We start from the raw sequence: 20083 nt of genomic DNA, 5'->3' as shown, positions 1-20083 counted from the left end.
CACAAAGCCGGACGGGCCCACATCCAGTACCCTCTGCAAGAAAACGAGTCCGCCAACATTAGTGATCCCGGTGTGACCCGTTCCAAGCCTCAGGATTCGGGTCGAAGAGATGCTGAAAACCTCACTCTCAACATCGGATTGCTTTCCTGATCCCACTCGGCCGGCAACCGTCAGCAGCTTCTGGAACGCATCCAAAGCAAAAATCGAACATTTTCCACTCATGTGCAGCTTGTTATTTGCTAATGGAAGGACCAGAAGAATTGATATTCATCCACCGGCCATAGCTCAGCTGGAAGAGCATCAGACTGTAACGCAAGCTGTAATCTGGGTGTCCCCAGTTCGACCCTGGGTGGCCGGACATTTCTTTTCGTCATCATTGTTTTGTCTTTTTTTCCCACTGGCTGGCACCTTCCTTTCCTGTCTTTTCATTACGCTCTTGATGTGGTCATTTTCCTGATGCCTTGATGCCGCCGAGGTCCCCGACTCCCGCGCTGAGGGGGAGGGCGCCCGAAGATGTGACTTTTAATGGGCGCACTGTTACTTTGCTGTCAGTGCGATCATCAGCAACAAATATCGGCATGCATAGCCGAATGGCACAAGTAACGAATACTTGTATATGTATCTCGAGCATGTAAAGAGCAAAGCCGATGCATGATCTCGCGAGAGGACCTCAAGAAGTACAATCAGGATAAACGCCGATAACTCGCTCTACGGCACGCCAGGAGGGTGACCAGATGATCCAGAACCTCCCAAGATAAACCTCATCTGCTATAGTGGAGTTCGGTGCTCCGCGCTTCCTTTTGTTCCTGAATAGTTCTTGTCATAGGCGTCAGGGCGGGGAGCAGATCGTCGCCACCATGCCGTGGTCGGCGATCGATTCTTTCCGGTGGTCTTCCATTTTTTTTAAAAGGAGTAGGGGGCCGACAACAACACGCGTCATCCTTCCGCACCTTAGTCATATTCACACGAGGCTCGCTTATGGCTGCGGCGTTCTGTCTTGCCTTGTAGCGGGTTCGTTGGGTATACAGTGGAGGCGTTTGTTTATGTGAGTGGATGGGGAGGACAGAGGAGCGAGGCATTTCATCATCATTGGTCGATGTCGGCCTCATGTGTTGACGTTCGAACATAGCTTTTGTTGAAAACGACAACCCATCAGGTGTCACTGCTTAGCGGAAGCGTCGCTTGCCAGTCTGCGTCGTTTCCACTTTCTTTGGACAAAACGCCCTCTTCCACCAGTCCTCCTATGAGATTCCCCCCTAATTGGTTTTCCGGAAACGATCGCCAACGGAGCTCGCCTACCTAGTGTTCGAAACGCGCCTCTGCAACGGCTTTCGAATACGTTTCTTCTCCTCAGCTATCACTGTCTCCGAGAATGGTGGGGAGCGGACGGCCCGCATCAGGGAGATGGTGGGCTTTGGTGTAGTTGCTTGTTTTGCGAGCGATTCGGAGGACCTATTGAAGGTGGTGATATGGCAGACCGGCAAAGATCCTTTCTTTTGTGCCTTGGCGGACTCCGGCGAGCGGCACAGCTTGCCGTTCCGCTGCACCTCACGAACACAACGTCACAGTCGCTATAGAAGCACCTGGACCCGTTGTCATTGCAATCTTTGACAGCCGCGGCGATGAGGGCCTCGCCCCAGATCCGATTCCTTGGGCTGCCCGCCATTAAGCGTAGTTACTAGTTGTCGCTCCGGACTTTTCCTAGAGCCCCCTATCGTGGGGAGAACCTGCGCTCCCTTGATTCCCTCGTCGTCCAGGGTCAACGCTTTGGTGCATAGCGACTCGTGCTGACAGCTTCCGCCAACATCCGTGTTGTCCACGTCCCTCGTGGTCAGTCTTGTTCTGCAGCGTGAACACTCATGTAGGACCATCCCGTAATCGGAACGGGTTCCCCCGACCGAGGACTCCACCCTGCTTCCTTCTTCCCTCTCCATAGCGGAGCGCTATTCTCACATGAGAACCGATGAATATCGCTCCTCCTTCAGGCCCGCAAACATGAGCATCCTTCTGATGACGTCCAATGTTCCGATTTTCCTTGGCGATCTCTTCCTTGGCGGGAGTGGTCTGTGAGCAACGCTCGGAACGGCACCTTCCACCTTGAATCCGGTAAGCATCAGTGATGGGGACGGCGCCAATTTCGAAGTCTCCCTTAGCAATCTCTTTGATCTCCAGGGCGCGACCTGGGAGCAGTGCTCTGATGGTCGGCAAAGATGTGAGTGATGACCGTGACGATTTTGGTCCCAACGCTTTCCTTGGCGATTCTCCTAATCTCGGCGGGCCAAGCTGCAAAGAGGGCCTGGATGGTCGGCATCTTACCCGACTGCTGCTTGACCCTGTGACCCTTCCGTTTGATGGTGCCGGCGGTCTCGTCAATGCCGCCCGAAGCACGCGAAGGGGACCCAAGCCCACGCGTCCCAAAATATCGTTGGAGGAAATAGCGTTGAACGTCCGTGTCGCTTGTTGGAGACCGGTGTTCCCGTCAACGCGGTGATGCGCACCCGGAAGAGGACCCAAGCCCACGCGTAAGAGAATATTGCTGACAGTCCCTATCGCTTGTTTGAGATCGGCGAACTCGTCAACGCCGCCAGAGGCCCGCGGGAGGGGAACCAAGGCCACAAGTAGCACGATGCCATTCACCGTCGTGTCCCTTGTTTCACGAATGTTTTCCCACTTCCCTCAGTAACTCCTCCGCCCGCTCGGCACGCCATTGCATAGCTTCCAATTGCGATCGTAGAAAATTTCGTTCGCAACCAAACAATTGATCTGGTTTTCAATGTGCTTTGTAACGCTTTCTTTGATCCAACCTCGCACGCGAGTCAGCGACGGACCCCGCGGGTGGAGATTAGATTGAACGATGGATCTGCTGCAGCACCCACTTATCCACCTCCTACGTTGCCACCGTTGCGGCGTCGGAGGGGGAGCCGGGGGTCCGCGAGGCGTTCTTGTTCGCGACGGTACCAGCATTGCGTGACTTTTTTGGTATCCATAGAATGTTGATAATCTGGATCCGCCGATATAAGAATGTTCTTTTGCTCCTCACGGGCGCCGCCCTCATCCCCGCCCTCGTCCCCATCCTCAAAATTCCCTTACTTGGCGTCTTCATTTGGTCCTTTAAGCCACCTTGCAAATCTTCATGCGAGTGTCACGAGTTGTCAAGGTAATGGCAGACTTATGCACAAAGACGCCAGAGTAGGCTTTCCGAGTGTATAAGACAACCTCAGGTGCATCTCTTCGATGTGCTGGCGGAAGCCGGGATGGTCGTCCTTCCTGTGCTTTGACAGGGCCGATGATGTGTGAGGCCGAGGGGTAATTATTACCCGGTGTCTGCTCTGAAACGTTCTGACAGCTTCTCCACACAATCTCGCCTCTTTCCTTCGAAGCTCAGTCCAGGACGACGACAGACCTCCTTGATTTGTGCCCGTCAATCACGCCGGGTCACATGGTCTCCCGTGCTTCCCAGGAACCTTCTTGAATAAGAGAAACAACCACTGGCACCCAACCACTGCGCCGTGACTGCGGCAGGGTCGGTTTTGCGTTCTTCAAAAAGAAGCACAAGAGAGCTCCGGAGTGGACTCTTTCCACGATTTGGGAAATTGGAAGGATGGGATCAACGTATTGCATACTACACAACATAGCGGGCGGCCATCCACAACTCCGGCCCAAGATGATGGCTGAACGTTTGTGAAAGCCACAGGGGATTGTCTCCACACACCTCGCTCCCATCTCCTTTCTTCCCCAGTCCATCCAGAGGCTCAACAAGAGGCTTTCGAATCATCGTCGAGTAACCCGGCCCCCACTGACAGCTGCGGCCGGCGTGCCTCCGTTGGATCCTTGGCCTTCTCCAGACAAACTCCACCCGCGAATATATAACCGCCGCCCCCCACTTCCCTTCCCGCCTCCGTTCACACGGAAACACATACCACCCAAAACCCATCAACCTTCAACAACCCCATACCTGTACCTCGCAAAATGCAATTCAAGGCTATCCTCGCTGTCGCCGCTTTGGCCCTTGCTGCCCCCGCTTTCGCTCAGGAGGAGCCTTCTTCCTCCGTCGACATCGTTCCCACCTCCGACTTTCCCTCTGACCCTGTTCCCAGCGATGAAGTGGCCGGTTCCTCATCTACTGATGTCGAGGGCGCTGGCATTCCCACCTCCACCTCGGCGTTTACTAGCCCCACCCCCTCCGCCAATAGCACCGCCTCTAGTGTCATCTCCAGCGTCTTTTCCCGTGCTTCGTCCATCTCCAGTGGTGAGTCGTGGGAATTGACAGGCCTACAACATGATTTTGTTCACTAAAGTTCGTCGTTTCTTTTCTCTAGTGATTGCAACCGCTCGTCCTTCCACTGCCGTGTCCTCTGCCCCCGCCGGAGCCACCACGTCCGCCGCCGCCAAGCCTGCCAACGGCGCGACTGGATCTTACGGAGCGACAAGCATCCTCGCATCTGTCGGTCTGACCGCCGTCGCCGGTGCCTTCGCCCTCTTGCTTTAAATATCCCCCCCCCCCCCCCCCCCCAAACATATACGTAAATAGTCCAAAGTCTCATGTGTCTACTAGTCTGTATTTGCGGTATAGTGTATCACCGTAAAATGGCGTACGTGGCTGTATCGGCGTAGCTAGTATGCAGGACGCTTCGATTTCTTTAATCAATATCTGTTTCTTTGTCAATCTGATGCGCTGGAAGTCCAGTGTTTGACATATTGACATACACGTGGGGAAATGAGTATGTGTGAGAAACATATCCGCCTGACACAACAACCGTGAGCGAATGGCTGCGGGGACAGCTGGCCTTTCGTCTCGCCCGACGATACCAGCAGCAAGTGACGAAGTAATCGCCGTCATACCCTTTGATGAACAGATGGTCCCCCATCCACTCCATCCTCTCCTTCGAGGTACCGATTGCCGGCCAAAACCAATCCACGCCGACCCTAAGTCATTGAATAAACGCCGCCGGTACTCCTTCACATCCAACCCGCAGACACAGGTATCGATCAGCGCCTCGATGCAGTCTATTTTGTTCGGAAGTATGCTTCGAGTATCCGCAAGGCGATAGGGAAGCCAAACAGTGAAAATATATAGATGATGAAGAGTAGTCCTATGGGGTATAGGAAGACTACAGGATTCTTGAGGAATGGTAATGCTGGAAAAGGTGCAAAAAGAACGCAGGTCAGTATGGGGCCCCCACCCCCTATCCATAACACCGCAGCCTGTGCCAAACCTTTGTATCCCAGGAACGTTATGTAAACGTAATATGATGTGGCGACTAAGTACATGGTGTTGCCGACAAACAGGGATATCCAGTTGTTTTTCGTCACGATGGGTATGAAGAACAGCTGGAGGACGTAGGTGACGAGGAACATGGGGAAGAAGGAATTGCAGTGCACGTCAAAGGCGTAGGCCCATTCGACGGATTGTTGCACCGAGTGTGGGTTGTGTTGCAGGAGGAAGCGATTTGTGAATGCCCTAACGGAAGGAACATGGTAAACACCGCAGTCAGATTGTCTCCCCAAGCTCAAACTGTGTTTGGATAACTCACCACAAAGCTGTAGCAACCACTGCTCCCACCAGTAGGAAGTCGATGAAAACCATCCAAAGGATCAACCGCAACAATCCCCCAAATCCCACGGAATACACGACCCCGTATGCAATAGCCGACGCTGAAAGAAAGGAGCGTATAATGTGCATCAGACGGTAATCCACAAGCAGTGGATAATCTACAATCGTGTTTCCGTCTTACTCGTCAGGCAGAAGAATAATATCGCCATAAATGCTGGATCATCCCTTGCCCACTGATTTTTCGTTTCTATCGACGCAGAGAAGGCCAAACATCAGCAATCTGTGCTCCATGACGTTTGACTTAAGTATCCACTGGTGCATACGTTTGTGGTATTTGATATTCCGATATCTACGATAGCGGAGTAGTATGAGCGACGGTATAGCTTTCCGGCACCCGCAGAAACACTGAACTCACACTCGTTCTGGTGAGATACACAAATACAGCATCTCCCACAGCGCAACCTCAAAATCCATTTGGCGGAACGAGAACAGTCGCCGTAGATACGTGGGAAAAAACCTATTGGAGCCTCTTCGGGTCCGCCTTGGACGAGACATTGGTGATGGGAAGTCATATGGGCTGGATGGCGTCCGCGTGGCGCTTGTTGGCAACATGTTGGCTTTGCTTTCGGCGAGGAGATCTGCTGATTTGAGGGGAGCTCAGCAGCCTCGACCGTGGAGGAAGCTTATAGCGGAATGTTGAAGCCGCTGGCTATATTGTATGGCTGAAGGTCTGAAGGTTTTACGAAGGGGCATAGGAGAGTTGCTACTGTGACCGCAACAACTTCCACGCGACTTGCGTTTGAAGTTGACTTCCTCATTTCCCAGGCACAGAAGCAAGGATCTCCAAGATGGCAGAAGGTGTAGGCTCACAGCAGCAAGGGCTTACTCCTCACTCGTTCTTGCCACTCCAACCGTACGAGGTACTATGGGCGTTGGCTGAGCACCACCTACAGAAGGCTGCAAAACAGGAGCACTTGGGCGGGACCGGACCGGACAACGCGATCTCTGAACCCGTTGAGCCACATCTAGAGGCGTGTGTCCGAGCGTTGGAGGCGGTGCTACTTTCAGGTGTCCTGCCGCTGAAGGTCGAAGTCAGGACGAGGCACCGGCTGGCGGAGGTCCTGCATCTGCACTTCTTCAACTTTCAAGAAGCTGAGGCACATTTATCGAAGGCGGTGGGTTATCCTTGAGGATGAGCATTTCATGTTTCTCACCGTCTAAAAACTGATCATTTTTGGTATGATCCTGGATCAATAGGCTCTTCTAGTGCAAAAGGTACCCGTACTGAGAATACTGCTGACGCGTTATGCGAAAAAGATGCCCGAACCGAGTCTAACCTAGGTTTTGCGACATAGTCAAACGATGTGGATATGTATGAATACGGCTACAGGATCAAAGATCTGCAATGCCGAATTTGCGAAGCTGATCCGACTGGGATGGCTGGGAGGACAGTCAAGAATCAGTTGAAACAATACGCCGCGGATGCAGCCAGGTGTGTTGGCGTTTACTCAAAGGGGGTTCATATTCTGTTCTAAAACTCAGCACAGATTACACATGCGAAAGTGGTATTACCACTTTACGATGAGGCGCGCGCGTATTCTAGCGTTGGAGAAGGACTACAAAGGGTGTTGCTCGACGCTTTTGAGCGCGGCTGAAGATGCACGGCTACATGGGGAAGGAACTATGCAGGTTTGGCCGCACTTCCATGCAAGTGACATGAGACACGTTATTTATGGATGTTCGCCGTTAGTGTGCACTTCTGCTATCCCTCGCTGCCATCTTGCTGAACCCTGAAAGTCTGCAACTGGGCCTCGACGTGGTGAAGCTACTCGAAACACTGTTTGAGCCAATGAACGGACAACAACCTGCCGCGGTCGAAGGCGGTCAACCCATCGGTCCCACCACGGTGTCAATAGCTTCAAGTCAGAACCAACATCTGCGACTGTACTATATCGCCACCACAATCCTTTACAACCTTCAGATGGGAAACTCCAAAGATGCTATCCCAAAGTTGGCGGCTCTGCACGCGCTCGCGGAAGCTCCTTCGCATGAAACCCAAGCCGAGACCGCAGCTGGCATCATTCAAGTGTTGGTTCGAAATGGGGAACACACGGTGCCATTCGCTCTCTCAGTCCTACCTCGATACAAGCTACACATCGTAATCTTCCTGATATCTGCTTTGACGCACAAGACTCAAGATGGATTCAAAGCCCAAAAGCATCTGATTGAAGGACTGAAGGCGATAGAAAGTACGTAATCTCGACTCGCTAGATGTGGCAGTACGGGAGACTAACACACCTGTTTTATCAGAGGAGCTTGCACAACGACCGGCTAGAAGTATGTTATTCATTCGGACACGTCCCTGAATCCCGGCTTTCTGACCCGTCTATCTCAGGTGCACGACCCGCAGAAGCGGGAAATTCCGACACAGAGCGAGCATGGCTTTGCGACGCGAAGTTGACTTTCCTCAGGCACATTTCGGAAATCGCTATCTATCGGGGAGAGTACTTCGATTCTTATCGCGTGGGTGCAGCATCGATCATGCTATGCCTCGTACCTTCGGAAACGGTAGCTAACTCGTCAACAGGTGATTGGAAAGATACTGGAATGGTGCACGTCGGAAAGCGCTCTATGGACGAGGTTTCGACCTGTGGTCCTTCACAACTGGGCGATGCTTTATCAAGCGGTGGGCCGATATGACCTCGCGGTTGAGCGCTATAGAGAGGCCGCGTCCATAGGGAATGGGGAGTTCAGATTCCTTGGCGCGGTTCATGTAGCGATTCTTGCTTGTACGGAATCGCCGCCTGACCATGCTAAGGTAACGAGGCCGGACGAGGATTCCACCTGCCACAATGTCCCTTACAGACTTTCTCCTTTCGCAGATTGCCGGCGCGATAGCTGATCTAGAGGCGGCAGTCAAAGACCAGGGAGGAGTCCGCACCGTTAGCGAAAGGGCACTTACGGGTTTGATTGAGGGTCTGCATCTTTTGATCAGCGGAAATATTCGAGATACCAAGTAAGTGCCGTTCTGTTTGTCACCCCTCGATGTCCCAAAATATCCGATTAACCTGAAGGTACACAGAGTCAAGATCCTGGACAACATAAAGATAAACGACGCCTTGTGTAGCACACAACTGCGGTACATCTCCGTTGGCCTGCTTGGGGAGCTGTTCTCCCCAATAGACCCTAACCATGCAGAACGGATGTTCTGCACCGCATACACTATTTCCAAGAACGCGCACAACCACAGCTTTGCGGCCGCTTCAGCGGAGAACGCGGCTTCATGCTTTCATCGCAAGCAAGATCGGGATACGGAGATAAAGTTTATAGAACTCAGTCAGAAGCATTGGGAACTGGACACGAAAGTTTTAGCTCTACTGCCGGCGGTATTCAACGAAGTGCACGGAGGACCACATGCACATGCCTATTGAATTAGTGCCTCCTTTGCGCCGTACTCTAGTTATGTAGGAGAAATGGATTGCCCCAATGGGTTGGTAGACACTTCAGCGGGCATGGTCCTGCGTATAGATCGTGTGTATTTGGATTCAGGATGACGGGATCGCATCTACCAGGCACTGTCGAAAGTCCCGTCATTTGGATAACAGGCTTCAAGGTTTGGGGAGTTTCCGGTCCTCAGGCAATGGTCACAATCGTCACAACTCACCATGTCCAAGAAGCACCACTACTCATACAATCACATCCACACGCTCCTTGCCGGCGCCGTTGCGTCGTTGAAGAGCGTGCCCGACGTCCTGGTCCCAATCAGCGGAGGCGGTCTCATCCCCGCGAGAATTCTGCGCACACTGCTGAAAGCCAAGTTCGGCAAGACCGTGCCGATTAAAGTGATTGGCCTCCAGCTTTATGATGACGATACCGAAACGATCCTCGAAAGTGGAGTGAAGAGGACCCAGTGGCCGCGGGAGCACGATTGGGACCCGGAGCTCAAGAGCGTTTTGCTGGTGGATGAGGTTGACGACACGCGGTGAGTATGCGACCGTAAACACAGGCGTTGCAGCTCCCAGAACGCTTCACTCCCAGGAGCTCACGCAGGGGGCTCCCATTCTGTACAGGACCACCCTTCAATACGCAGTAGAGAGCTTGCGCAAAGACTTTGGGCCAGAGGTCAAAATCAACGTCTTTGTGGTACACGATAAACAAAAGGAAAAACGAGGAACATTACCGGCAGACGTGGAGTACATCGCGGCCCTAAAGGTGGAGGACGTTTGGATTGCCTACCCGTGGGATGCTATCGATATTGACGAGCATCAGAAGATTGCTGACGAACAAAGAGTGATCGACGCCGCACTAGTTGCCTCGCCTTGGTAGAATAGCTAGCTTCATTTAGCCATACCTTAGCCATACCTGGAGCTTTGATCTAGTACTATACACAGCACCTGAGGCAGCTGCACCTTCCCCATGTAAGAGGCAGTTCTTGGCTTTTGCCAACACAATCGCTTCATCGAGCTTCAAAAGTCGAACGCTCGCCTGAGGCCATAGCCGTCAATTTACGTCAGCAGCTCCGAACTGTCATTTTGCCCCCCGCTCCTATACCCGATTTGCTTCGTCCGGTAGGGATCTTAACTTTAGCTTATTCCTGCGCGACGTCCCGTACGTTCGTCGCCGAATACGCTCCTCACTTCTGTGCTTGGCCTTATTTTGACACCCGGCTTCTTAATCCCTTAAAGACTTCATTTCGCGTGGGGAGTAACTTTGGAAACAGTAGAACCACAGCATACACTATAAGATTTGACCTTCTGATAAGTGAACTCCGCATCCTTCTCCGATACTGCTCAGCAGTAGCCGCCATCATGTCTCACTTGTCGCTGAAAATCACGGCGGTGGGCTTAGGCCTCACGAAGACTATGCAGGTTCGTGCAGCGTGGCAAGCATTGTATGGGAAGTCTTCACTCACTCCCCTTTGAATTTAGTTTTCGGGCGATATGTCAGTATATGAAGTTTGCCGGGAAATCCGTGAAAAGTTCGGCGAGGGTGCCGGTGGTCAAGATCATGGACTCATGGCCCCCGATTCTGGGAAATGGCTGCAGCCATCGAAGCTTCTTGACTTCTACGACCTCGTGTCCGGCGATTCATTAGAATATCGAAAGAAGCATCGTCCGCTAAAAGTGAAAACGATGGACAACAGCGTCAAGACGGTTCTCATCGACGAAAGTCTAAATGTACAGCAACTTGTCGAAATTATTTGCGAGAGGATAGGCATCCAAAACCCCGAGGAATACTCCATTTTGCCTGAGAGATCGTTGGAGGCCGCGCAACAAGGCGTGGGAAAGGACGCTAAGACTCAACCGAAAGCAAAGGTTGGTCTGGACACGTTAGCAGGGGACCAAACCAAATGGCTTCACCCGGACAAGACCCTGCGAGAACAAGGCGTCAACGAAGAAGATACGGTCATGCTGAAAAAAAAGTTCTTCTTCACTGATCAAAACATTGACCGAAACGATCCGGTGCAGTTGAACCTGATGTTCAACCAGGCGAAGGAGATGATCATTTCCGGCAAGCATCCCTGTACAGCCGAGGAGGCCTGTCAATTTGCTGCCATTCAAATGCAAGTCCAGTATGGAAATCACGAGCCCGACAAACACAAAGCTGGGTTCATCAAGTAAGTGCCGATGTTGACCGCTCGTCTGTGAGGCCCCTCGTTGACTTGTTGGCGGTGTCTGTGTGCAGGGTAAAGGAATACATCCCTCCAGAATACCAGAAGGACAAGAATCTGGAGAAGCGGATCTATACGGAGCACAGTAAACTGCAAGGCTTGACGGAGCTCAATGCCAAATTTCGATATGTACAGCTCTCACGGTCGCTGAAAACCTACGGCATTACCTTCTTCTACGTCGAGGACGAGACAGCCAAGAAGAAGAAAGATTCCGCGATGTTACTCGGCATTACCAAGCAGAGTGTTGTCAAATTGGATCCACTCACCAAAGAAATCATCCGTGAATGGCGTCTGACACAGTTGCGTCGCTGGGCGGCGTCACCTAACAGTTTCACCATGGACTTCGGAGATTATGCTGAGGCATACTTCTCAGTTCGGACGAAAGAGGGGGAGCAAATTTCGCAACTGATCGCAGGGTATATTGACATCATCATCAAGAAGCGGAAGGAAGCAGAAAAGGTGGTGGAAATTGACGAGGAGGAGCAAGCAACTCTAGAGGAATATGTGACACCGAGTCGAGCCACCAATGTTGGCGTTGTTACTGCCGGTGCAAGAACAGCCGTGGAAACGAAGATGTCTCAACCTACGATGATGGCAGATGGGATGAGGGCCGGATGGGGTCGCACGGGAGCGAACATATATCCAGTGCAGTATGGTGTAGTTGGAGGCGGTTATACCGCACGAACGTCGGAAATTTCTGGAGCTCAACAAACTGTCATGCAGAGTATCAGTAATGGATTTGCTATGGTTAACAATGCGGCAAACGACATGAATCACGCAACCAACCTACCTCCGCTCGGTAACGACGCTGCAGCAGTTCAGTGGAAGCAAAACACTGTGGACGTAAACGCCGAGGCCGTTGCCGCTCAGATTATTGCAAATCTTGCGGCGGCAGGATCTTTGGTGAACAACGCAACAGGTGCAATGGAAGAAATGGATTACGAGGTCATTGGGGCAAACATCGTAACGATGACTTCCAATCTTGGTCAAATGGCGCAAGGAATTAAACTGCTTGCTGGTCTGCAAGAGAATCACGAAGATCAGGAACACCTCTTGGCGGCAGGCAGAGAAATTGCTATCGCAGCAGCGAAGTTTCTCGAAGCCGCCCAGCCACTCTGCATGGGGCAAACCACTGGCCGGGAGGAGTTCTTTAATCACGCCAAAGAGGTCTCCGCCGCGTCTGCAAACCTCTTGATGTTGATGGGAAGGCTGGATGTGGACGATGCGTCTCAGGATGATCTGCTTCAAGCGGCAAAATACGTTACCAAGTACGCTATGGATCTGATCAATACTGCACGCCCGATGGCAAGCGGCACCAAAGACCCCGATGCACAAGCCATGATCAGCTTCAATGCTCAAAGAGTTGGTGAAACATGTCCAGCGCTCGTCGCCTGTCTGACTGCTGTGTGTCCTGCAATCACCAATACTCAGTGTTTCGAGCAATTTGCCGAGTCAGCCATGCTACTGCGTGATGCCGTGGAGCAATTAGTGCTGTCTTCGGAGGCCGCTGGAAACCCGAAATTAGAGAAAACTATGAAGGAGAGCGCGCAGAGGGTTGCAGAAAACATTGCTAAGCTGGTAGAGAAGGCAAAACGAGGCGGGAATACGTCGACAGAAGATCCGTTCGACATCCAGCATGACGCAGTACTCAACTCTATCGACCAAATGTTCCAGCAAATCGACACCGTTGATGGTGTGGTCAATGGGGCTAGGGATCTTACCATGATCGCGATGCAGTACGTCAACATGCTCAAAGGTCTGGGACTGGATGTCGAAGATTCTGACGAGAAGAATCGGCTCCTGTATGTGGCGCGATCCCTTGGAGATGCGACGTCAAAGATGGTGGCCGCAGCCAAGGACTCCTCGAGGAATCTCAACGATCCCGCTGCAAGGGGGCGACTGGAAGATGCGATTCTTTCGGTGCGCGCGGCAGCCAATGAGGCTGCCGGACCCCAACTCCGAAATAAGGCGTTCAACAGGCTAGTGAAGGCAGTTCGAGACTCGATCGCTTCCTCAAACCAGCTCATCTCGGCTTCGCGCGCCACAGCGCAATCCAACCGGAACCAAGCATCGCAATTGCAGCTGAATCAAGCAGCGCGGCGAATCAACGAGATCACGCCGGCTCTTACGACTGCGATGAAAAACTCGGCGAGCGAGCCGGAGAACATGGCCGCTCAGCTGAAACTTATCGAAGCGGCGAAGAAGTTCATTGCCCCTTGCGCCTCTCTGATCGCTATGGCCAAAGTATCCGTACCCACCATTGCCGATACTTCATCACAGTCGTCCATGATCAACACAATGAAGCAGACGGAGGATGACGTCTCCAAATTGGAGCGTGCTTTCATTCTAGCAGAAGAAGCAAGTGCTGGAATGGAAATGGAAAGCGCAGTATATTCATTGCAAGTGCACCAAGAAGAGCTCACTGCCGCCGCATCAAATCCAGCCGCCCTGGTTCCCATTGAAGGGTATACAGCCGAAATGTCGCAGACCGAAATCCTGAACGCTGTTAAAGCTTTGCAGAACAACATTGCCCATCTCGCTGGAGGGGTTCAACAAAGGAATGAGAAAGTGGCCGGCAATGCTGCCACTGATGCTGTCGCTGCATTACAATCGCTTTCCTTCGCGGCACTGGCTTTAGCATCGGTCGAGAATGACTTCAGTCTCCGTCAGGATCTTCTGAACGCCGCCAATGGTGTCACAGGTGCACTCTCGAACTTGCTGGCAAGCTCGAAGGAGGTTGGACAGGACCCAAAACGTCAAGCGTACTTTGAGAGCGAAGTCCAAGGCATATCGGAAGCGTTGGGCGATTTGACCAAGTTCTTACCGGGTCAACGAGAACTCGATAAAGCAATCACTCAGGTTCATCAGGTTGGCGAGCAGATCAGACAGAAAGGCCTGTCGACCAAAGGTTCGAGCGGTGTGACTTTCCAGGCTGCTCAGAGCAAGCTCCAGGCAGCTGCGACTGGCATCACTGTGTCCGCCAATGGCTTGGTGATCGCTTCTCGTGCTTCTCCGGAGGAACTGAAACAGTACGCTCAGCAGTTTGGTCAAGCATATACCAAACTTGGAGATGCCAGTGGAGTGTATGCTGGAACGACGCAGGACGAAGTTGCAAAAGGGCATATCACCCATATCTTGGTGGACGTTGCTCAATCATCGGAGAAGCTCTTGACTATCAGCAAAGCCTCAGCATTGGACCCTTCGAACGCTGTCTTCCGAACACAATTGATGAACGAAGCCAAGTCTATCAGCGAAAGAGTGAACAAGTTACTGGATGTGTGCTCTGCTTCCGCACCTGGACACGCTGAGTGCAACATTGCTCTGCAGGGCCTAAACGACGCCGCAGCGCGGCTGGATTCAGTGAACGATGCCAGTTCCAACCAAGATTCTTACGCTGAAAGCATTGCCAAAGCCTCTGACTCCTACAAGTCTTTGTCTGCAATACTAGCTTCAATTGTTAGCAATGCTCGATCCGGCAGCGTCGCCAAGATCGCGAGTGACGCTGCCGAGTTGTCGAACCACATCAGCTCTGTAACAGACAGTAACGTCCGTGCAGCTTACATGGTTGGAGTTTCGGATGAGTCCTCGATCCCAGCCATTCCCCCGATTGTTGATCAAGCGAGTCTGGCCAATTTTGCCCACGATATCAAGGAAGCCTGCAGGAAATTGGTCGATGAGGGGAATTCACAGCAGCAAATCCTCGAAATTGCGGGCACGATCGCCAAGCAAACGGGTGGTCTTTGCAGTGCTTGCAAAGTTGCGGCCGCAAACCCGCAAATCACATCAACAGCAAAGGCAAACTTTTTGAATGCCTCGAAAGATATAGCCACACGTACCTCGGCGCTGGTCGAAACAATAAAGCTACTTGCACTCAAACCTAGTGCAGAAGCGCGAAACCGTTGTCACGAAACGTCGGTACCGTTGACTGATGCCATCGATAAGTTGCTGAGTTTCGCCGTATCGCCAGAATTCGCCGGAACGGAGGCCAAGATGGGATCTGCTGCTCTTGCGGCTCAGAAGCCCATCCTTGAGGCCTCGCAGGCAATCATCCTCGCTGGACAAGAGTTCCTTGGTACAGTCAAAATGATCTGCAGCAACCCGAAAGATGAGGGGTCACAGCAGATGCTGCAAGCTCATAGCAGAGCTTTGGTGGACGCCGTTCAGGGATCTTTGCAGACCGTGACCACCTCCGCGCCAGGGCAAAAGGAGTGCTCTATCGCACTAGAAAAGCTGTCGCAGTCAGTTGTGAGTGTCGACAGTGCCATTGTGGAAGCTACGGTCAACAACCTTGCACCGCAAGCGGAGACGATGAACGCCGCTGCGTTGGTAGATACGGCTCGTGCCATGGCCAGCTTATGTGATGTACTGGCAAAGGCAGCAAAGGAGGATGCGACTGGCATAGGCGCTTCTGTCAACGAGCTCCCGGCGTCATACGAGAGGGTACGGGTCGACGTTTTCGCTGAAAAGGGGTTGAAAAGTTCATTTGCTCACAACTCTTTTGTCCTCATGAACAGGCATCGCTCGCTGCCATTTGCCTTGCGTCCAACATGGTGGACATGCATCAACAGATGAGCATATTGGAGCAAATCAAAGCTCTCGGAGAAGCCATGAATGCCTTCGTGTATGCGGCTAAGGCTAACGGCGGAAATGGAAAGAACGCCGCCGGAGGAAAGAAGGTCGAAGAGGAGAAAGCCAAAGTCCGGACGGCCGTCAGCAAACTCGTCGCGACGCTCGAAGGATCTCGTGATGAATCTGGAGAATTCACAAAGGCGGTGGAGACCATCGAGTCGACACTTTCGTCCGTAGACTCCAAGATCCCCGATACTGTGCAGAAAGCATATCACTTGTACGAGGAGGATGCCGAGGCCGTCGGAAAGCAGATTGTGGCGACTGTGGGAGACGTCATAGCCAAAGCAAAGACACCAGCGCAATTCCGTCAGATGGCAGGGACTATCGCCACGCTATATGATGACATGTGCACAAAAGGTGGATGTGCGGTTCGCGCCACGAGCGATACCAAAGTTCAGGAGAGCATCAAAGACGGCCTGAGAGGTCTCGGGGCTTCCGGAGTCAAGCTGATTGAAGCCATTCGCCACGCCAGCGGCAAGAGTGCTGCAGATCAAGCTTCGAGAGCTAAACTCAGTGCTGCCGCTCGCGAAGTATCGATTTCAGTAGCCAACATGATGGGCGTGGTGAAGGAAGGGTCAAAAGGGATCTTGCAGTGTAAGATGGCGATGGAGGACATCAACAGCATTGTGGCCGATTTGGAAGGAAACTTGATCTTTGCCCAAGCTGGGCAGCTCGATCCTGTAGACGTAAAGGACAACTTTGCCCGGCATAAGGACCCGTTATTGAGCGCTGCGCGAGCGTCAACTGAGGAGCTCAAAGCGTACATTGGTGCCGTAGGGGCTACGCAAGACGAACTGGCAACCGTAGTCACCGCATCTGTGACGGCCCTGAGCGCGCTTAGGGACAAAGTTCGTCTTGGTGCTACTGCAGTCACATCCGCCGACAAGCACATGCAGCAACAGCTACTGAATTCCGCGAAGGCCGTTTCAGAAGGACTGCAGGCCCTGATCGCCAGCGCGATCAATGCATGTGGGCGGTCCCCAGACGATCCTGCAATGATGGAATTTGCCGAAAAGCTGAGAACGGAGTTCCTCGCGATGAGGGAACTTATCAGAGGCGCCCGCGTGCTGGGAGACGAAGCTACTCGGGGGACTCGCGCTCTGGAAGGCGCGATGGCGGAAATCGACGAGGCATTGGGTGTCTTGACATCAGTAGCACCTGCTCAAGGTACAGCACTGCCCGATGAAGTAGCGGGATCCGCAAAACTCCTAGCTACTGCCGCCGCCGCCCTGGTTTCTGCGGCATCGGGCAAGCAGGAGGATATAGTGGCATCAGCCAACGCGATAAAGAAACAGATGGAAGACCTTATCCGGTCAGCAAAAGCCGCCACGGAAAAGGCGCCGCCAGAACAAAAGGGCCAGATGGTCGATGCAGTCCGAAAGGCAGGAGACGCCGTGAAGAACCTCCTCGCCCGTCTAAAGACCCAACAGGAGCACAACAACCCCGACAACAAAACGAAGGTCCAGATGGCCGCGAAGGATGTTGCGCTATCCGTCAATGCCATTGTCACCGCTGCTAGCGCATTACTACCGGCTGGTTACGTTGATGCCAACGACCCGAACGTTATTGCTGAGAGGGAGTTGCTGGCCGCCGCTGCTTCCATCGATGCTGCCGCACGGAAGCTGGCTAGCCTCGCACCGCCGCGTCCCAAGGAGATCAACGAAGATCTGAACTTCGAGGAGCAGATCGTTGAAGCCGCAAAGGCCATCGCCGCTGCGACCGCTGGTTTAGTGCGATCGGCAACGGGCGCTCAGCGTGAACTCGTCGCGAAAGGACGGACGGGTCCGAAGGAAGAGGCCATGTACTTTTCTGACGGAACTTGGAGCGATGGATTGGTTAGTGCTGCAAAGACCGTGGCTGGCGCGACGGGAGACCTCTGCGATACAGCAAACCAAGCCATGAAGGGCAAACTGGAGCGAGAGAGGGTCATCGTCAGTGCGAAAGCTGTTAGCTCCTCGACAATCCAACTGCTGTCCGCAGCGACGGCTCGCGCGGATCCGAACTCACAGGCTCAAATCAGATTGAGAGCAGCCGGAAAGGCCGTTACCAACTCGACGGACAACTTAGTCCGTGCAGCTCAACAGAACCTCGCATTCGACGATGCGGACCAATTCTCATCTGTGATGTCGGCTAGTGGGAAAGGTGGCGTCGCAAGCTCGAGAGTGGCCGAGATGGACGCGCAGGTCGCCATCCTCAAGATGGAGAAGGAGCTAGAGAAGGCGCGAATGAAGCTGGCGTCTGTTAGGAAAGGCCGATATGATGCAGGCAAGGCCGGGGCGGCACCGACACCAGCGGCCGCACCGGCACCAACTCCATCGAAACCCGGCGTGCAGACTACGAAGGATGCAGCAGCATCTCTGGCTGGTGTAATAAATCAAGGAGCCCCACCGAAGGCCGCAGCCAGGGCACGCGGCCAGGCACAATGAGGCCGTGCAATGTCGTATCGAATGTAATTCCATATCTTCACTCTATGACTCTATACTGTTTATTTTCTGACTCGTAAATATCGCTGGATGCTATAAGGCATTTTAATGACTCCTCTATGGCAACCCTAGAAACAAATTTAAACTGTGGTATACGCCGGCTCATAAAGATCAGCATTTCTTGCGATACGCCTGCTGGTGACCCTTACGTTAGGCTGATATCCGGAAATAATTTGGAAACGGATGGACACAAACCACTGCGGCCATCGTCCTTTGCATTCTCAGTCCGAATCATCTCCAACAGAGCAGGACCGAGGTTCAAGTCGTGGCGAATCACTTCATACGTGTCAAACTCATCGCTCAAGTGGAACATGAAACCCTCATTGACGAGCGCTTGGACTGCGCGGCTTACTGTAGAATCAATCCGCTGATCCGAAGGACTCGGGATACCAGTCTGAAGTGTCACATTAGTATTTAGCGTGTACAATCGGTCGGGAACCCGATGTTACGATTAGTTACAAACCTGCCCTATCAGAATCCTCCTAGAAAGTCGGAGAATGTCATCGGAGAGTCTCAGTGTAGAGAAGGGGAACCTCTCGAAATCGTTGCTTTTGATAAATAGCCGCATGATCGTCAGAAGATCCGCTTCCGACGGACTGCCGGCTAGTGCCTCATCGAGAAGTGCTTGATACACAACCTAAAATGCGTGGGACAGTTCAATCAAAGCCATAGAAACGTGAAATATAAGATTCATCGGTGCACCCACCGTAAGTTCTTCTGGGCTTTCGGCCATCGGGGCTGCCATCGACTCCAGCCGCAGCCACTCGGCCATCGTTGCTTCCAATTCGGTATCCGATAGGGTTGCTGTTGGTGACGTATAGAAGGACGTCTTCAGGTCCAGGATCTCGAGCCATCTAAACGCTTCCATGTTCATGTCATTCTCGACAGCTGTGGTAGATGTCATTCAGAAAGACCGCCCTTCGATACCTCATCCCACAATGTCCATACTTATGCTGTTGATCGTTATCTGCCTCTGAAAACGGAACTCGCCCAGGCGGCCGGACACCTTGACTAAATCCCCCAGGGACAAGGTTTTCCGGGACGAGACTACGCGATCTTCCATGGGGAACCAGTATACACAGGGAAGCAATCCAGTCCCGTCGTCAACTACATACAGTGCGTGCGGATTTAGTGAGCCAAGGGACATACCAAGTGAACCCGCCAATAGCTAACGAACCCGTGTAGGTAATGACAGCGGAAGATTCCTCTTTGCCCACAACAATACCGGTCACTTCGACCCGTCTCAGAGGCCGTCCGTTGAACATATAAACCTCTGCATGTACATAGGTAATCTCCTTCAGTGGAGTCTGTCAGGAAACGAATGTGTGCCAACCAACTCACCTGCAACCTGTGGGTGTTGCGAAAGTGCCAGGACGTCACTGATGAACAACCTGCAGTTGAGCCAAAAGAGATGGTCTAAGCCGAACCTCTGCACATCAGGAGCCGTGGACGCCATCCTTTGCTTTCCACATGGCCGTGGCCAACTCGGCACCAGGGAGTTCAGGAAGGCTTTTCGTTCTGGCCAGGTGGAAAGCCACAAGCGAAGTGTGAGACAAAGTCCGAACCAGCGACGCGTGAGATCACTCGCGGGCAGCAAACGCGTCCCCCTGCTTCCTTCTCTTCTTTCCATTCTGGTTCTTTTTCCAACGCGTTTTTTTCCGATTCCCCTTCTATTTCTTCTTCACGTCCTCAATCGAATCCTCCGCCATTCTCATCCCGCGGTTCCTAAAAACCATGATGTCGATG

General features: G+C 52.7%; 7 protein-coding genes and 1 non-coding gene across 8 annotated transcripts; 5 read left to right on the top strand and 3 right to left on the bottom strand.

Annotated features, from left to right (window-relative positions):
- The first annotated feature begins 274 nt into the window (after positions 1-274).
- EV422DRAFT_t34 lies at positions 275-358 on the top strand. Its single transcript has one exon. It is a non-coding gene; the product is annotated as a tRNA-Tyr (tRNA).
- A 1499-nt stretch (positions 359-1857) lies between these two features.
- Positions 1858-3103, bottom strand: EV422DRAFT_503692 (uncharacterized protein; the record flags this gene model as incomplete). The annotated part of the gene is made up of 2 exons (XM_053068368.1): positions 1858-2647; positions 2892-3103. 2 exons carry the CDS (start codon positions 3101-3103, stop codon positions 1858-1860), a joined length of 1002 nt encoding a protein of 333 aa, XP_052928611.1.
- A 754-nt stretch (positions 3104-3857) lies between these two features.
- Positions 3858-4515, top strand: EV422DRAFT_237640 (uncharacterized protein). Its single transcript, XM_053065623.1, has 2 exons — positions 3858-4249; positions 4320-4515. The coding sequence occupies exons 1-2, from the start codon at positions 3970-3972 to the stop codon at positions 4487-4489; spliced, it is 450 nt and encodes a 149-aa protein (XP_052928610.1). The 5' UTR covers positions 3858-3969; the 3' UTR covers positions 4490-4515.
- A 492-nt stretch (positions 4516-5007) lies between these two features.
- EV422DRAFT_492704 (UNC-50) lies at positions 5008-6166 on the bottom strand (the record flags this gene model as incomplete). Its single annotated transcript, XM_053067620.1, has 6 exons — positions 5008-5138; positions 5217-5461; positions 5535-5655; positions 5736-5801; positions 5878-5903; positions 5970-6166. 6 exons carry the CDS (start codon positions 6164-6166, stop codon positions 5008-5010), a joined length of 786 nt encoding a protein of 261 aa, XP_052928609.1.
- A 198-nt stretch (positions 6167-6364) lies between these two features.
- Positions 6365-9174, top strand: EV422DRAFT_516729 (cohesin loading factor-domain-containing protein). The gene is made up of 10 exons (XM_053069398.1): positions 6365-6729; positions 6812-6829; positions 6910-7046; positions 7102-7243; positions 7305-7803; positions 7865-7891; positions 7950-8077; positions 8142-8372; positions 8437-8570; positions 8637-9174. Exons 1-10 carry the CDS (start codon positions 6403-6405, stop codon positions 8983-8985), a joined length of 1992 nt encoding a protein of 663 aa, XP_052928608.1. The 5' UTR covers positions 6365-6402; the 3' UTR covers positions 8986-9174.
- Positions 9175-9198: 24 nt separating this feature from the next.
- Positions 9199-10255, top strand: EV422DRAFT_516726 (phosphoribosyltransferase-like protein). Its single transcript, XM_053069397.1, has 2 exons — positions 9199-9536; positions 9625-10255. Exons 1-2 carry the CDS (start codon positions 9220-9222, stop codon positions 9878-9880), a joined length of 573 nt encoding a protein of 190 aa, XP_052928607.1. The 5' UTR covers positions 9199-9219; the 3' UTR covers positions 9881-10255.
- EV422DRAFT_576151 (uncharacterized protein) lies at positions 10256-18280 on the top strand (the record flags this gene model as incomplete). Its single annotated transcript, XM_053073224.1, has 4 exons — positions 10256-10422; positions 10483-11171; positions 11240-15665; positions 15740-18280. Exons 1-4 carry the CDS (start codon positions 10363-10365, stop codon positions 18278-18280), a joined length of 7716 nt encoding a protein of 2571 aa, XP_052928606.1. The 5' UTR covers positions 10256-10362.
- A 672-nt stretch (positions 18281-18952) lies between these two features.
- On the bottom strand, positions 18953-19784 carry EV422DRAFT_516723 (uncharacterized protein). The gene is made up of 4 exons (XM_053069396.1): positions 19763-19784; positions 19515-19615; positions 19286-19444; positions 18953-19225 (listed from the first exon to the last, which is right to left on the bottom strand). The coding sequence occupies exons 2-4, from the start codon at positions 19600-19602 to the stop codon at positions 18975-18977; spliced, it is 498 nt and encodes a 165-aa protein (XP_052928605.1). The 5' UTR covers positions 19603-19615; positions 19763-19784; the 3' UTR covers positions 18953-18974.
- Positions 19785-20083: the final 299 nt, after the last annotated feature.

This window comes from Fimicolochytrium jonesii, assembly GCF_025526975.1.
Source record: "Fimicolochytrium jonesii strain JEL569 chromosome Unknown EV422scaffold_3, whole genome shotgun sequence".
NCBI lineage: Eukaryota > Fungi > Chytridiomycota > Chytridiomycetes > Spizellomycetales > Powellomycetaceae > Fimicolochytrium > Fimicolochytrium jonesii.
The sequence above is the reverse complement of the archived record's forward strand: the minus strand, read 5'-3'. Positions and strand labels throughout refer to the sequence as shown.

Excerpts from the sequence above, each read along its gene's own strand:
- EV422DRAFT_237640 (XM_053065623.1), top strand. The coding sequence starts at position 3,970 with ATGCAATTCAAGGCTATCCTCGCTGTCGCCGCTTTGGCCCTTGCTGCC. Across the intron at positions 4,250-4,319 it reads TGCTTCGTCCATCTCCAGTG|TGATTGCAACCGCTCGTCCT; the intron begins GTGAGTCGTGGG and ends TCTTTTCTCTAG.
- EV422DRAFT_516729 (XM_053069398.1), top strand. The coding sequence starts at position 6,403 with ATGGCAGAAGGTGTAGGCTCACAGCAGCAAGGGCTTACTCCTCACTCG. Across the intron at positions 7,047-7,101 it reads TACGCCGCGGATGCAGCCAG|ATTACACATGCGAAAGTGGT; the intron begins GTGTGTTGGCGT and ends AACTCAGCACAG. Across the intron at positions 7,244-7,304 it reads ATGGGGAAGGAACTATGCAG|TGTGCACTTCTGCTATCCCT; the intron begins GTTTGGCCGCAC and ends GTTCGCCGTTAG.
- EV422DRAFT_516726 (XM_053069397.1), top strand. The coding sequence starts at position 9,220 with ATGTCCAAGAAGCACCACTACTCATACAATCACATCCACACGCTCCTT. Across the intron at positions 9,537-9,624 it reads GATGAGGTTGACGACACGCG|GACCACCCTTCAATACGCAG; the intron begins GTGAGTATGCGA and ends CATTCTGTACAG.
- EV422DRAFT_516723 (XM_053069396.1), bottom strand. The coding sequence starts at position 19,602 with ATGTTCAACGGACGGCCTCTGAGACGGGTCGAAGTGACCGGTATTGTT. Across the intron at positions 19,445-19,514 it reads CGCTGTCATTACCTACACGG|TTGACGACGGGACTGGATTG; the intron begins GTTCGTTAGCTA and ends CACTGTATGTAG. Across the intron at positions 19,226-19,285 it reads GATAACGATCAACAGCATAA|CTGTCGAGAATGACATGAAC; the intron begins GTATGGACATTG and ends CATCTACCACAG.